Below are 13,887 nucleotides of genomic sequence, written 5' to 3'. Positions count from 1 at the left end.
AGTTGCATGGTAGTGAAACTGACGGCTTAGTTGTTTATCATCCATATGTTTTTACACATGCTTCTTTCCAAAAAGACATTTTGTAAGACACTAGAGGTAATATTATTTAGTGTACAAAATGTCTATTCTAATCCTAAACAGTTATTAATATAATTTTATGTGAACATTAAATAAACAGATACATTACCTGATATATCCACTTTACCTAACTAACTGTGGGCTAAAACTTGTTGGTTGGACACAAAATGTTTAAAAATCACCTCGGTAACAATACAGACTAATTTACAATTGATTGATCCCTTGGTTTGACCAATGACATTTGTGTCAGGTCCTTCTTATTGCAGGTCGAATTCTATTGACCAAGTTGTAATGTGACCACTAGCCTAGGTAACTCGACAGCGCGTGCACTATGTTGGCTAGAGGTAGTGGACAGGAAACCTTTGACCTAGGTTTGGTGCTATGTGGCACTCAACAGCAGTGTGTACGCGTAAACTTGAGGAAACTGATACCCCTTGAATAGCTCAGTGGTAATGTCTCTGAATGTGAATCTGGTTGACACGAGATCAAAATCGCCAGGGAACATCAGTGTCCTCAAGATTACGGGTATACGTTGCTGATGAGTACCAAGTAGCGTGAATCCTATGCCCATGGTTTCCTCTCGACCACCTCACGTCTAAATATAGACTTGTAACATATTCAACTTATACACTTTACATGCGTTGAAAAAATTCAATGAAATTTTTGTGTGATTAAGGTGGTTCTTACAGAGGCAATATTTATCACAATTGTATAAAAGCGTGTGGTGATTTCGACCTTTCAAAACTGTTTGTTTCAACCTTATTTTGAAAATGACGGAATTTAGTCACATTTAGTTAGACGTGTCTTGAATAAAAATTGAGAATTGTTTGCGACCATAAGCGAAATCACCGTACTTTATTCAAGGTGTTTATAAATAAAATCATTTGTAATATGTAACCGGGGTAAATTTTAATTTGCACGAAGCAACTATCCGTTATTAAAATGACAATATAGGAGGTGCGTAATTGTTCCTTGTGAATTCGATATTTTTTTCCCCACATATTTTGAACTGTGATCAATTCAATTCGTGAAAGATGCTAACCGTTTAACTAACACTGTTCATATGTTTTGTCGTAATAACTGAAGAATTGAAGGCCAGTATGTTTGCACAGTAGTATAATGAATGAAGACGGTTTATTGTTCGAAACGTAAGGAATACCAGATTTTTGTCTCTATTAATTGGTCAATATTGGATTGTGTAAATAAATCTAGTAGTTAGAATTGTAAAAAAATCTAGTTTTGTAAACTTTTCTTTAGAAATTTCTCAATAAGTTGTTGTCATTTTGTAAGTAATGTGACATTTTTTTCTTTCGAATACTTGCTTTCTTCTTACAATACACTTTTTTTTGTAGAATGATTTACTATGGTTTAAAAAAATGATGGATTTTGATGATAAAAATATGCAATACTATGAAAATCAAATACTCAATGATTGTCTACTAGCTGGTCATTTGAATTCAGTTCGTTTAATTTGTGCTCAATCAATAGCATGTGTCACTAGTCATTGTCAATGTACATTGAATCATCATTTATTATCCAATGGGGGGTTAACACCAATTATAGATAAACCAGCATCTAAAATAAATAACCGTAGTAATAATAATAGTAAATTAAATTATTTGAAAAATGGATTTATTACTAACATTAATCATTTATTACCACCGATACAGTTATTAAAAGCAATGAAAAATCCAGATATACTTGTAATTAATATGAAAAATGAAGAAACTAATTCACAGACAATGTTAAATAAAGAATTTACAGAAAACAGAATACCTATTCACTCTTCTGTTGCGTTAAAATTAGCAGTTGATTGTATACAAATAACAAGAGATTTTATTTATTATCTTATTGTAGAATGTTTATTCCCAGCAGCTAGATATTTACTTTCAGATCAGAATGCTAAAGATTTATCACTGTACGCTCCATCAAATGGACAATTTTCTAAACGTGAATGTTTACGAAGAAGTTTATCAATTTTATTTAAAAACCGTAATCTTCCACAATTTGATGTTTTTAAAAGCCTCCGACCTATGACTAAAGAAGTATCATTGTCATTTTTGTGTTTTGTATGTCGCATAGATTGTCAAAGTTTAGAAAAGGTAATTACTGCTTTGATTCTTCTCAAACAGTTATTTTCTTTATCAGTATATAGGGTGCTTATATAATCTTATTTGTTAGATTGTAAAAAAATAAACCGCTAACTTGGGACACAATGTATACTACTGAAAGCATTATAACTAAATGCAATCATGCGTTACCTCGTCTTCGATAAAAAGAGCTTGCTGTTTAGTCTTTCAAGTTATATGCAGAGTGTATCCAGGTGACATGAACAATAATTGTAGATAAGGAATATCTCTGTTTAATCAATAGGTATCATTAGTATGTTGGAAAAGTTAGTATTTTGGGCGACTTATTTTATATTCAATAAGTCCTGTTTTTTCTTAAATCAAGGAACTTATTTTTATTAAAGTCCACTAGGTGCATTGTAAAAATATTATAAGAGTGAAGTGTTTCATTTAGTGTAGGTGGCCATTGTCACGCAAACTCACTAATTTTGAGTAGGTACTTTGACAAAAATTACTGCTGTTTAGAAAAGTGGCTGTAAACTATCTAATAATGATTTTATATACATTCTATTTAAAATAACTTGAGAATCAAAATAACCGTTTGCTTTTGTTTTGTCCGCATCGATAAGTAATTTCTCTCTGCTTAGTTCTTTTATTACGTAACTATGATGATGAAAAATTATTTCGTTCTCTTACCGCAGCAACATAATCTCTCACTTGAATTTGGCGATAACTACGGCTTGACCATAAAACTATCTAGGTTCTATGAAATGAACGCATATTCAACCAATTTATCACTAGAAAATCTTTTACTATGAGAACTACTGGCTATTTAAACATACCAATTAATCAAAAGTTATAAACACGACTGAAATCTCATGTTTACTTTAGAATATGCCGACAAACTGTTTTACAATAGATCACTTGGTTTTTTTTTCCTATTGAATACGTTGCCCATTTTTAATATTCTCGATTGAATTGATTAATAAATATTTTTTATTTTCAAAATCTATGACAGTTTGTGATTTTTACTTAACTCATTGGTGCTCAACATTTTCTTTTTCAAGAATTTAATTTCTCTTTTTTATTTTTACTAGGTTGTTAATCTACTAATTTTATTACACCATTCACATAAATCAGATCAGATTAGTTCTGAAATTGGTACACATACTTCGATATTGCCTAATTCAATTCAAACATCATCTGAAATGGTACTTGATCATAGTTCATTTAAATCTACTACAGAAGAATTGCTTCATAAACAACATAAAGTTAATACAATACCAAATATAATAGGAAAAGTAAGTTGATAATAGTATGAAGTCCGCTATTCTTATTGATATTAAGGACTGATTTTTGATTAATCATTATTTGCTATTGTATATCCAATGTGCATCTCATTTATATAATCAAAGATTAATCATTCTACCGTAGTAACAATGGATCATTCAAACACTTACTTATAATGATATTAACAACATACACAGTAATTAACCTAGTCTATATTCAGAGTGAAAGATACTGGCTTCGACTTGTGGAGTGAACATTTGGATTGAAATTCAGGCCCACCCAGCTGAGTTCAAAATTAGTCAAAACGCTTGTCCTGGATTATACTACTAGCTAAAATCTATCTTTTGTATAAATTTTTAATTGTTTTAAACAGTCGTTTTACTTAATTCATAGATAAGTTAACTGAATGAGTCATAAATAAATGTCAAGTGTCCATCGACACATAAGCCATGAGATGAGTACTTCAGAGAATAGTTTTCATTTCAGTGATTGCCCTTGCAGAATTGCACAATTCCACTTATATGTAGGATTACAATAATAATTTTTAATATGTTTATTTATACATCAGAATAATTTATTGAATACAGTAACTAAAAATAACCAAACAAATAAATATACAATAATGTATTACTCTTATTGAATTTTTGGTCATGAAATAGAAATTTGAAAAGCTTATCCAAGGATATTACAAAAGGTAAATATCAAATAATAATTGTAAATATGGATTGGAGTTCAGTATTGCATAGGTTTATTATGTTTATTTATTTGTCAATGTTTACTGGTTGAAGCATTTGTCGCGTATGGATCTTATAAGGCAATAAAAATTGTAAAATAGGTTACCAGGTTGTGTATTAATTACTACTAATGAACTTTTGAATTTCCGTTTTGTTGATTGATGGATTATTTGTGAAAATTGTTGTATCCTAGTGAAGATTAAATTACATGTAACTTCCGAGGACTATTAATGGACTAATATTCTATGAATATTTTTATTGTATAATTATTCAATAATTATATTATGTATATTTATATTCCCCTTATTACAAGCTTCATTTTGATCTATAATTTATTATTATACGACGTACTGTCCCTAAATTATGCTCAGTTTATTAACTACCGCCTCCCACGTTCACAGCCACTTTTTGGCTTTATTGTGTACAAATATTATTTCCTACCTTATGGTGCGTTGCGATCTGTTTGTTTGATATACAAGCACAGTATGTTTGAAATATATGATTCATATAGCAGAAGTTGGTATTGTGTTCTGGACTCAAATGGACGGGCTAGGAGGACATAAGACCAATAAGGTCGCTAGACTGCTCATACCGCTTGAACGTCATTGGTTTGGCATAGTGTTAAGATTGTATAAGTCGTATTTTGACTGGTGGATAAATCACGTGATAAAAAGCCGGACATAAAATCATAACAAAAATAAATTTATAGATCTTTATTTCTGTCATGAAATCTTTCTGTCAGTGCTTTAATATTATCTCTTGTTAATAGGGGGATCTGAAATCAAAGATTTATGCATTTCATTGCTTACTCGAATGACGATGTTATGTCTTGTCAAATTTCTTTGCTAACCATCATCAATTTATTGATTTACACAAGTCTGTATTAATTTTGATTTTTCTTTAAATACATTTCTCTTCATAGAATTTTAATGGTTTAATATTCTTAATTTATATAAACATAATATTATAGGCTGGTGTTCATTGGGATGTTCAACCTGTTGTAGCTGGACGAGCAAAATGTGGATTTGTTGGTTTACGTAATGGTGGTGCAACATGTTATATGAATTCAGTTCTACAACAATTATTTATGCAACCTGATGTACCGGAAACATTATTAGCTATTACAGATACTGATGATACCGATGAGAAAAATATTCTGTTCCAAACTCAACAAGTCAGTTTAAAATGTAGAGTATTTAATGTTTGAAACTGTAATTGATTAGTCTCGGTAACATCATTTAGTCACAAATATTTTAATCAGAGATGGATGGTAGCTAGCAATGGAGCCCAGGATGAACATTTCATCTTATTTGAAACTCACTGTCAGCTGGATGTATCTGCAATTTCATTATTTACTGTTTATTGTTTTAATATTTCATTTAGAGTGAAAACAACTTTATGCTAAAGTAATCCCATCATTAATATATAATAACGTTCTATCCAAAATGGTTAGGATAAGTCATTGTACATAAATTGTAAGATGATCTGCTAAAGATTGATTTCAATTATGAAATAACAGATAACAATTTTTTATCTCTGAATACTTGTGGTTATATGGAATAGGGTTATTGTACATAGAGTTATTTAAAATTGTTAGCATCTTAATCCCCTTCATTTTTTAAAAATCATTTAATGTGGTATTACACCATGCTAAGATTTCTAGATACGTAGACATATATATCAACATTAAAACCTCGCAGTGCAAATGTACATTACTTTACACACTATAATTGTAATGCTTATAGCATAAAAAGTACATGATAAATTTACTAATCAGAAAGGGAAGACGAAATTTTATATTTTTCAAGGAAAGTTTTGTGCAAACAAGAAGTAGTGATTAGAATTCTCAAGATATTTGTGTCGATGGTGAAAAATTGATATATAGTCAATGTATTTGTTTTGTTGTAAGTAATCACTTTAAAAAATGTAATTAAATACAGTAATTATACTCTTAATACAAATAGGATATTTTATTTACTGGATTTGTATGTAGGTGTAGGTTAGTTATTTCTGAATTATCAGCCATTATCATTTTTAGCATGGCAATAATTTGTTTTATATTACTTGTCTAAACAATATTATAAGTTACTAACTGAATTTATAGGAAAAAAATAGAGGAAGATGTTTGGGTAAATACTTACGGAAGTAAAAATTTCAGTCCGTCCAATCAACATATTTAATTCATACTTCATGTCGATGAAATTAAAAGCGAACATTATTATTACACTAATGATTTGTTTTAGAAGACGATTCTTCACTTACAATCTGTGTTTAATTCTTTTTAAAGTTTAACTTGAAACAAACTTTGTTTTTGTTTCCTAATTTCAACGGTGGTGTGAATATTAAAAGGGAAAAATGTATTTGTAAAATCTCAGAGAAAGAATTTGAAGTAAATTTTCCTTGAAAAATCTTGGACCAGATTGCTAGGCGAAACGTTGGATTTACTTCAAATTCTTTCGCTGAGATTTTACAAATACATTCTTCCTTTTTAATGTCTCACATTAACTCGGCGCCAAAATATTGTGAACCTATTCATTCAAATTTAGATGAAAGTTCTTATTGGTGATGTGAATAATTAGTCGATCATTACATGTACCTTTTTAAAAGTTATTTTCAGTTGAAAAATAATTCATAATATGATATGACTGTAAATATCATTATTAATGTCTTAGTTGATAATTTTAAATAAATTAACTATTGAGTAGGTTGTTAATTACCAATAACAGTAAGCTTACAACAGAAAAAGTTAGTTATATTCTTATGGAGATGACACGTAAATCAACTGTGAAGATATTTATCTAGTTTTTACTGATATAATGCTGAGTTATGTTTTATCATCACCTTGTCAATTCAGTAATTAACTTCTTTACGAATCTACGGTTTTTTTGTTGTTTCTGTTATTGAACGAACTGTAAACTCAAAAGCTAATGATTGTTTTTTTCAAAACAATATATATTTAAATAACACAAATTAAACACTAATTTACTCTATTTGGACACTATCGTAAAATCGTTTTTGTAAATTATTAACTTAATCATGAAATACGTTAAATAATAGTGTACTGAACAAGAATACGAGTGAGGACAATCGAATGTTTTTGACATGAAATTACAAAGCATCTCACTAAAATTTGAGAACCATGTAGTAAAGAGTTATTTTGCAAATATTAGTCCATTGTCTCAAATTTCATTGTTCATACATTTTCATACGAATTGCGTTCCGTTCCGTTCCCGTTTTTTCTTTATAGATCCTCTACTGAAATGCATTCTATGTCTGACTGCAGTTATATACTACTTATGTGGATATAAGTAACCTACACCACAATAGTATATCTGGAAGTTATAACGTTATCACTAAACAATTTAACGCAATCATTGTTTATCAGATTGTTAAAATTTATGGTGTAACATTAAATTTTGTTTAACGTTAAGACTAAATTTACTTTATTCGTTAAGTAAACAAACATCAGTTAAATATTGAGGTGGTTTTTTTTTCGTTTTTTTTCATGAATACGTATAACTTGGATTTATAGTCCTAAGAAAAGAAAATTTTAAATAATGCTAAATAAATTTTAAGAATTTATTTCAAAGTTAGTTGACATTGTTTAAATGAAGAAGTTATCATATTGAAAAGTTACGTCACGAAACACTTCTATTTGCCGACATCAAATCATCAAGTAATTTGAACATTAATAAAGGAATTTCCAACATTCGTGCATTTTGAAAGCCACCACTCATGTTAATCTATCGCATGTTCACAAGTAATTATGTATATACTTGTATGCATATAGTCAGGCCGATATTATAAAATCTATTTCATCTCTACCCTAAGATTCTAAATACAAGATATGACTGGACAATTTGTTCATTTTTGTTTACTATACCTTTTCTTTCTTCAAATGATATTATTTTCATCTTTATTTATTATTAATGTGGTCGGAATTATATATCGGAGGTGAATATACTGGAAAATGGTTGCGCAGCATCACTAGTTGATGGAAGTTAACAATCTGTGGGATTATGAGTGTGTACTGTCAAGAAGTCGCAAACTAGTACGAAATAATCGTCTAGTGCTTCATAGTTTTCAATAGTTATCTAAGAGTCAATCCGTGATGTAAACATGAAAACTCAACAATCTCTACAAACCTCTCAGACTGATATAACTTCCAATTTTTTTAAGCAGAGATGGATGGTAACTAGTAGTGTGATTCAGAATGAGCGTTTCGTCCGATTAGGGAAGCATCAACTGGATGCTCCTTGATCCCAGAGTTGGTGGTAACTCCTGGACTTCAACGTAGTACCGTTCGTCCCAAACATATCCATTTATATCCCAAAAGAGACTGATCAACTGCAGTCCTAAACATCAGTGGGAAAATTGGGACAACCAATATTATATATATATATATATCGACCTACATAAGTAGTATGTATCGGCAGTTGAAAGTCGAACGCCTGGGGGCAGAAGCTTGAGAAAATCGAAGCGAAGAGAATGAGAACAGAGAGGTGTCGGTATGGAAACGAAGGAACGACAAAGTCTGAGACAATTAATGGATATTTCGGAAATGAATTATTTACTATATGGTTCTTAAATTTTACCATTATATTCTGTAATGTTTTGTAATGCACTTGGTTGTCCCACTTGTGTTCAGCTTCACTACAAATATCAATTGGTTTGTTGTGAGTTTATTGTTCTTTCGTTTCTCAACTTCTAGTTATTTGGTCACTTACTTGAATCTCAAATACAATATTATGACCCAGTTGGGTTTTGGAAAAGTTTTCGACCATGGTCAACCGACGTTGAAGTGAATCCATATGAACAACAAGATGCGTTTGACTTCTTTCAAGCTTTAATTGACCAATTAGATGATGAATTAAAAGTAACTATCTTTTAAATATTTCCTTATTACTATTATAATTGGTTTTATTTATCTTGTTCAAAATGTTTTAAATTTCGCTCTGTTAGTTTACATAAAACGAGTTTTGTTAACTTTCGTCAGACAGTCGAACTAATTCTGTTTAGTGATGAGTTATTTAATTTATCCATTCCTCGCTCTTAGTACATGTGTGTGTAAATCAACAAAACCTTAATATCCTTTTCTCTACTATTAATGTCTTCACTATGGTTAACTCATATGTGTTCACAGTAGTTCCAAATCTTCACACACTGATTGACTCGTACGTTTTAGATTGAGTTTTCGAATTATTTAGGGTTTCTACCATTTTCTTGGTTTCTAATGTTTTTTGTAGACACTTTAACACACTAGATATGAGACTGACCATTACTGAGTTTCAAACCCAAATGTCATTCAGTACATGAAATCACTGTTACAATTACTTTCTAATTTTGTGAACTTAATAAAGGTCAACTAGTCAGTTATAGTATAAGAATAAATATCATTTTATAATAAATAATAAATGATATGAATTCAAGTTCAAACAAAATATTCAATACACGTTTGTAAGTTCAACTAACAAAAATTTTACACATACACAACAAATCTTTGTTTAGTAAGATTAATTAAATATAAGCCTGTTCGCTAAATAGAATGTCATAGACAATAGACAATTATAACAAAAAAACTATTGTAAAACGTATGCGAACTTCGTTTATAAAAGAACACGACAATAGTTATATCTGACAGTATATTCTCCATGCTTTACTTCACATTGGACATGTGACGTAATAAATGAATAATAGCTCAACTGTTAGTATTTCTGATACTAATTATTATTCCTACTAAATTAGAAATTTATAAAGATGATTCAGTTTAAAGAAAGTTTACATCGTGAAATGAAGTCCGTACTGTTTGTTAGTTCGGAAACCTTCGACAATTTACGTTCATGGCTCCACATGATATCTGACCATTCACCTAATTTGTAGTGTTCATTCAATAGAAGTGGCGATATCTATCTAGGACTCTCGTTGGACTTTAAACAATCACAGCTTAAAATATTTTGTTCATTTCTATGATGATTAAAGGTCGTATCTATTTAAACAGAGTTTGTTTACTTTTGATAAATCTCACTTGGATCTAGTCTGTATGTTTTTTTTAATATGACATGTATCATTTCATCGGACAATATAATAAGAATATAACTCAAGTACTCATGCTTGATCCAATTTCTGTATTACAATCTAATCTTACACATCCCTTATAAACTCACCAAACAATTTGTTGTCATTTGATTGAAATCCTGGAAATTCCGTACACTTTTTATATATAGCATGAGTTCTCAATTTTAGCTCTACCAACCTTTCCTACTAAGATTTAATTGAAATTATAACTGATAATAAAACCTGCTTGATATCCAAATGAAAATGATTTTTGTCCACTATGTACAATTACTTGATTTTATTCATATTTTATCAAAATAAGCACTAGCAGTATTTTTTTATTTTCTGTAGAAAATGAGAAAGGAACCATTTTTCCAAACTTTATACCAAGGTATATTTCTTGACTCTAAATTTTGTGATGAATGCGATCATCGGTAAGTGAATGACTCTAACAATTGTGTCTTAAATTTATCATTTATAATTGCGATATAACTGGAGAATAAAAATATTCTTTGTTTGCTACAATATACCAGTGACCGGAGATTTTTGAATGCCATTAGCTACTCGATGGTTATGGTACACACAAACTGGATCATGCTATTCTAGATACAAAATTCAGGATTAAAAATTAAGAACCTGAGCATTGACTAGACCATAATTCATTTAATACAATTATGAACATTTTACACTTAGTAAGGAAGAGAATCACATATTTAATAGTAAGTAATCTGGGTGTCTATTTGTCCACACTCAGTGTCTAATTACATCTTACTTTCAGTGGCTATACGTCAAATTGTTTTTCAGTTGTTAGTTTTTGAAAACACACCTAACTTATATATTTAGATGAAATGCGATATACTACTTTGTATTCATTCTTAATGAATTCACGTTTCATGGCTTGACATTTAGTTTCTGTGAGAGAAAAAAAATAACTTAATTTTGAGAAAATATTTCATGATATTGAAAAAATAAATAAAGTCTATATAAACATTCTGTAGATTCACTTACAATTATTTACCTCACTCTATATAAGATTGTCAAAATCGGTTGAAATTTCGTAATGTTAAAAATAAACAAAGTATAACAATTTTGCTTAACTACCTTACTGAGAATTTTTAAATTGTTCACTGAAACAATAACATAAAACGATTCAATACTGTGGGATGGGACAATAACTTTCTTTGTCTGTATTTTAAACTACTAAAGTTATGAACGAACATAAATGGATTGTCCTTCATGTTTTTCTGAGGTTTTCTGAAATAGGTAATGATAATTTGGGCTTCTTGAGACTCTTAAAACCGTTACAGCTGTGATTCTGCTTACAAAGAGAGATTTCTAGACAAATGAAAAAAATTAGTAGACCTTGTTTCTTGATATTTTTGTTTTTTATTACTGTAAATTTGCTGTTCGCCGCACACATACATAATCGAAGTCCTATTCAAATCCAGATGTCATATTGTTTTTGGGGGTTGTCATAGTGTCAACACTAAAATAAAATTGACTGGAATCGTCATTTCAAAATCAACCTTGTATAGTGAATACATTAGTTAGTACTTACAATGTTCTTACTATACTTTAATCTGTAAATAATGTATATTCCTTATCCATAACCTATTTTCTAATTCAGTTACGATCGTGAAGAAGTATTCAGTGCAATTAATTTAGCAGTTAAAGCTAACGATTTACATGAAGCTTTAAATCAGTTCGTTCGAGGTGAAGTACTTGAAGGTGATAATGCTTATTATTGTGAACGTTGTTGTGTTAAACGCCGTGCAGTAAAACGTTTATCTATTCACTCACTACCTCCAGTACTGTGTTTACATCTGAAGCGTTTTGATTTTGATTGGGATCGACAAATACCTATTAAATTTTCGCATTATTTCAAATTCCCAAGACAGTTGGATATGAGTCCATATTTAACTGGTTCTACACTGGTAAGTTGTATGAGGAGCTTTTTTAATTAATTCTTATAGATATAGTGTGATGTCTTCTGTACAATATTGTCATACTATTATTACACAAGTTAATAACCAGTTACTAATTACTTTATTCATAAGCCTACAACTGAAATCTGTAATCTAATGGCTAACGATGTTATTTAATACTCAGTACCTTGACAGATAAAGCTGGGGTTTAATCGGTCTCCCGTTATTTGAAAGTCGAATACGGACACTAATTATATACAATTTCGTAATATAACGAATGGAAAATATTTCTACTTCAAATGTTTACCAGATTATTAACTTCTTATTTTTGTTATTTTCCCGTTTGATCAGTTTTTGAGTATGTGAACAAAATGTTTAGACGGTGGATTTTACTCTATCTGTTGATCAGTAACTGTTACCTACAATTTTCTTTTTTTACTCATATACTTATTTGATTACTGGCATCACTGTGTAATAGTGGTAGTAGTTATTACAATAATAATATAGCAGTACATTAATATATTTGATTGATTGTTTTATTATTATTATTTCCATTTTGACAGAAATTTCGGTCTTCTGCATTTTTTTCCTCACATTCATCAACCTCGGCTTTATTACAACGTGAAGCCAAAGAAGCCACATTTGCACCTAGCGCAGCAAATAAACGACCTAACGATGTAAGTAATTTATCAAAACACATTTATTCGGAAATATATATGTTGCACAATAAAATGGTCATTTATTACTTAAATATTCAAGATGTTTGGGTTTGTTAGTAGATGGCTTAAGCTCAGGTCTTGCCCATTTACATGTTTCTACGGCCTTTATGTGATAATTTGTAACCCTGTTGTGTATTGCATTGATTACAGTAATCAAATAATCTTTCCTGTTGTGATATATTTAGTAGTTTCATTGGAGCTCACGGGAAATAATCTTAAACTTTATATTTAACTACTTGGGAAACAGTTAAACTTTCCCGGTCAGAAAAGTTAATGTTCATTTCACAAACCTTCCCAAAAATGTTTTGATATTTGTATAAAATATATATTCTGTATAAATACTTTGTTCAGACAGTCATATACTTTTACCACGTGTTCATTGAATAACAATCCATAGTTTTTTTTTACCTGCTAAAACAACTGACATGTACGTATTAGTTTTTCCTGTTTCGCCACGCGCAATCAAAATTACATTATGATCTCTCGAACTGCCCTTATCCATATATAATTCGTTTGATAACAAAGTATTTATCGAATAGTAATTTACCATGCATGCCAACTTTGAGAAGTGTAAATGCCAATGACTTCCGATCAGTATGAATAATCGTAATAATGCTGCAGTACTGAAAAACTTATTTTATTTTAACATCTATTTGTGTCAATCAGTTCCTGCACATTTAGCACTACTATTTGCCATCGTACACAAGAATTTTGTTGATCAAAGTATTGTCTGATCTAGATAGACTACTCACAAATCATGGTCGATTATCAAGACCGACATCACACTTCCAGTCATTATAAATTTATAATAATAAGTATGAAAGAAAAATTATAGAATAGTATGGAACTAGTTAACGTGATTACATACAGTGTACTCTAGGATGGCTGCAATACCAATTATACACCAACCACATTCTCTTTGAAAATGCATAAGTGATACATATAGTAAAATTACTGTTATTTATTTATATGCATTAATACATAAATATAACAATACTGAATACAATAAAAGGAATGC

At 29.9% G+C, this 13,887-nt stretch overlaps 1 protein-coding gene across 1 annotated transcript in view; it reads left to right on the top strand.

Moving 5' to 3' along the window:
• The window catches only part of MS3_00010431 (uncharacterized protein), a gene marked incomplete at both ends in the record, with an annotated part of 84,184 nt that overhangs the window by 37,924 nt on the left and 32,373 nt on the right, over positions 1–13,887 (top strand). Inside the window, 7 exons of the mRNA XM_051218796.1 lie at positions 1,431–2,180; positions 3,245–3,448; positions 5,142–5,345; positions 8,883–9,047; positions 10,577–10,659; positions 11,853–12,159; positions 12,714–12,827. Of these exons, the coding sequence (XP_051071933.1) occupies positions 1,431–2,180; positions 3,245–3,448; positions 5,142–5,345; positions 8,883–9,047; positions 10,577–10,659; positions 11,853–12,159; positions 12,714–12,827 (1,827 nt within the window). The remainder of the gene's footprint in view (positions 1–1,430; positions 2,181–3,244; positions 3,449–5,141; positions 5,346–8,882; positions 9,048–10,576; positions 10,660–11,852; positions 12,160–12,713; positions 12,828–13,887) is intronic.

This window comes from Schistosoma haematobium, chromosome ZW, assembly GCF_000699445.3.
Source record: "Schistosoma haematobium chromosome ZW, whole genome shotgun sequence".
NCBI lineage: Eukaryota > Metazoa > Platyhelminthes > Trematoda > Strigeidida > Schistosomatidae > Schistosoma > Schistosoma haematobium.
The sequence above is the reverse complement of the archived record's forward strand: the minus strand, read 5'-3'. Positions and strand labels throughout refer to the sequence as shown.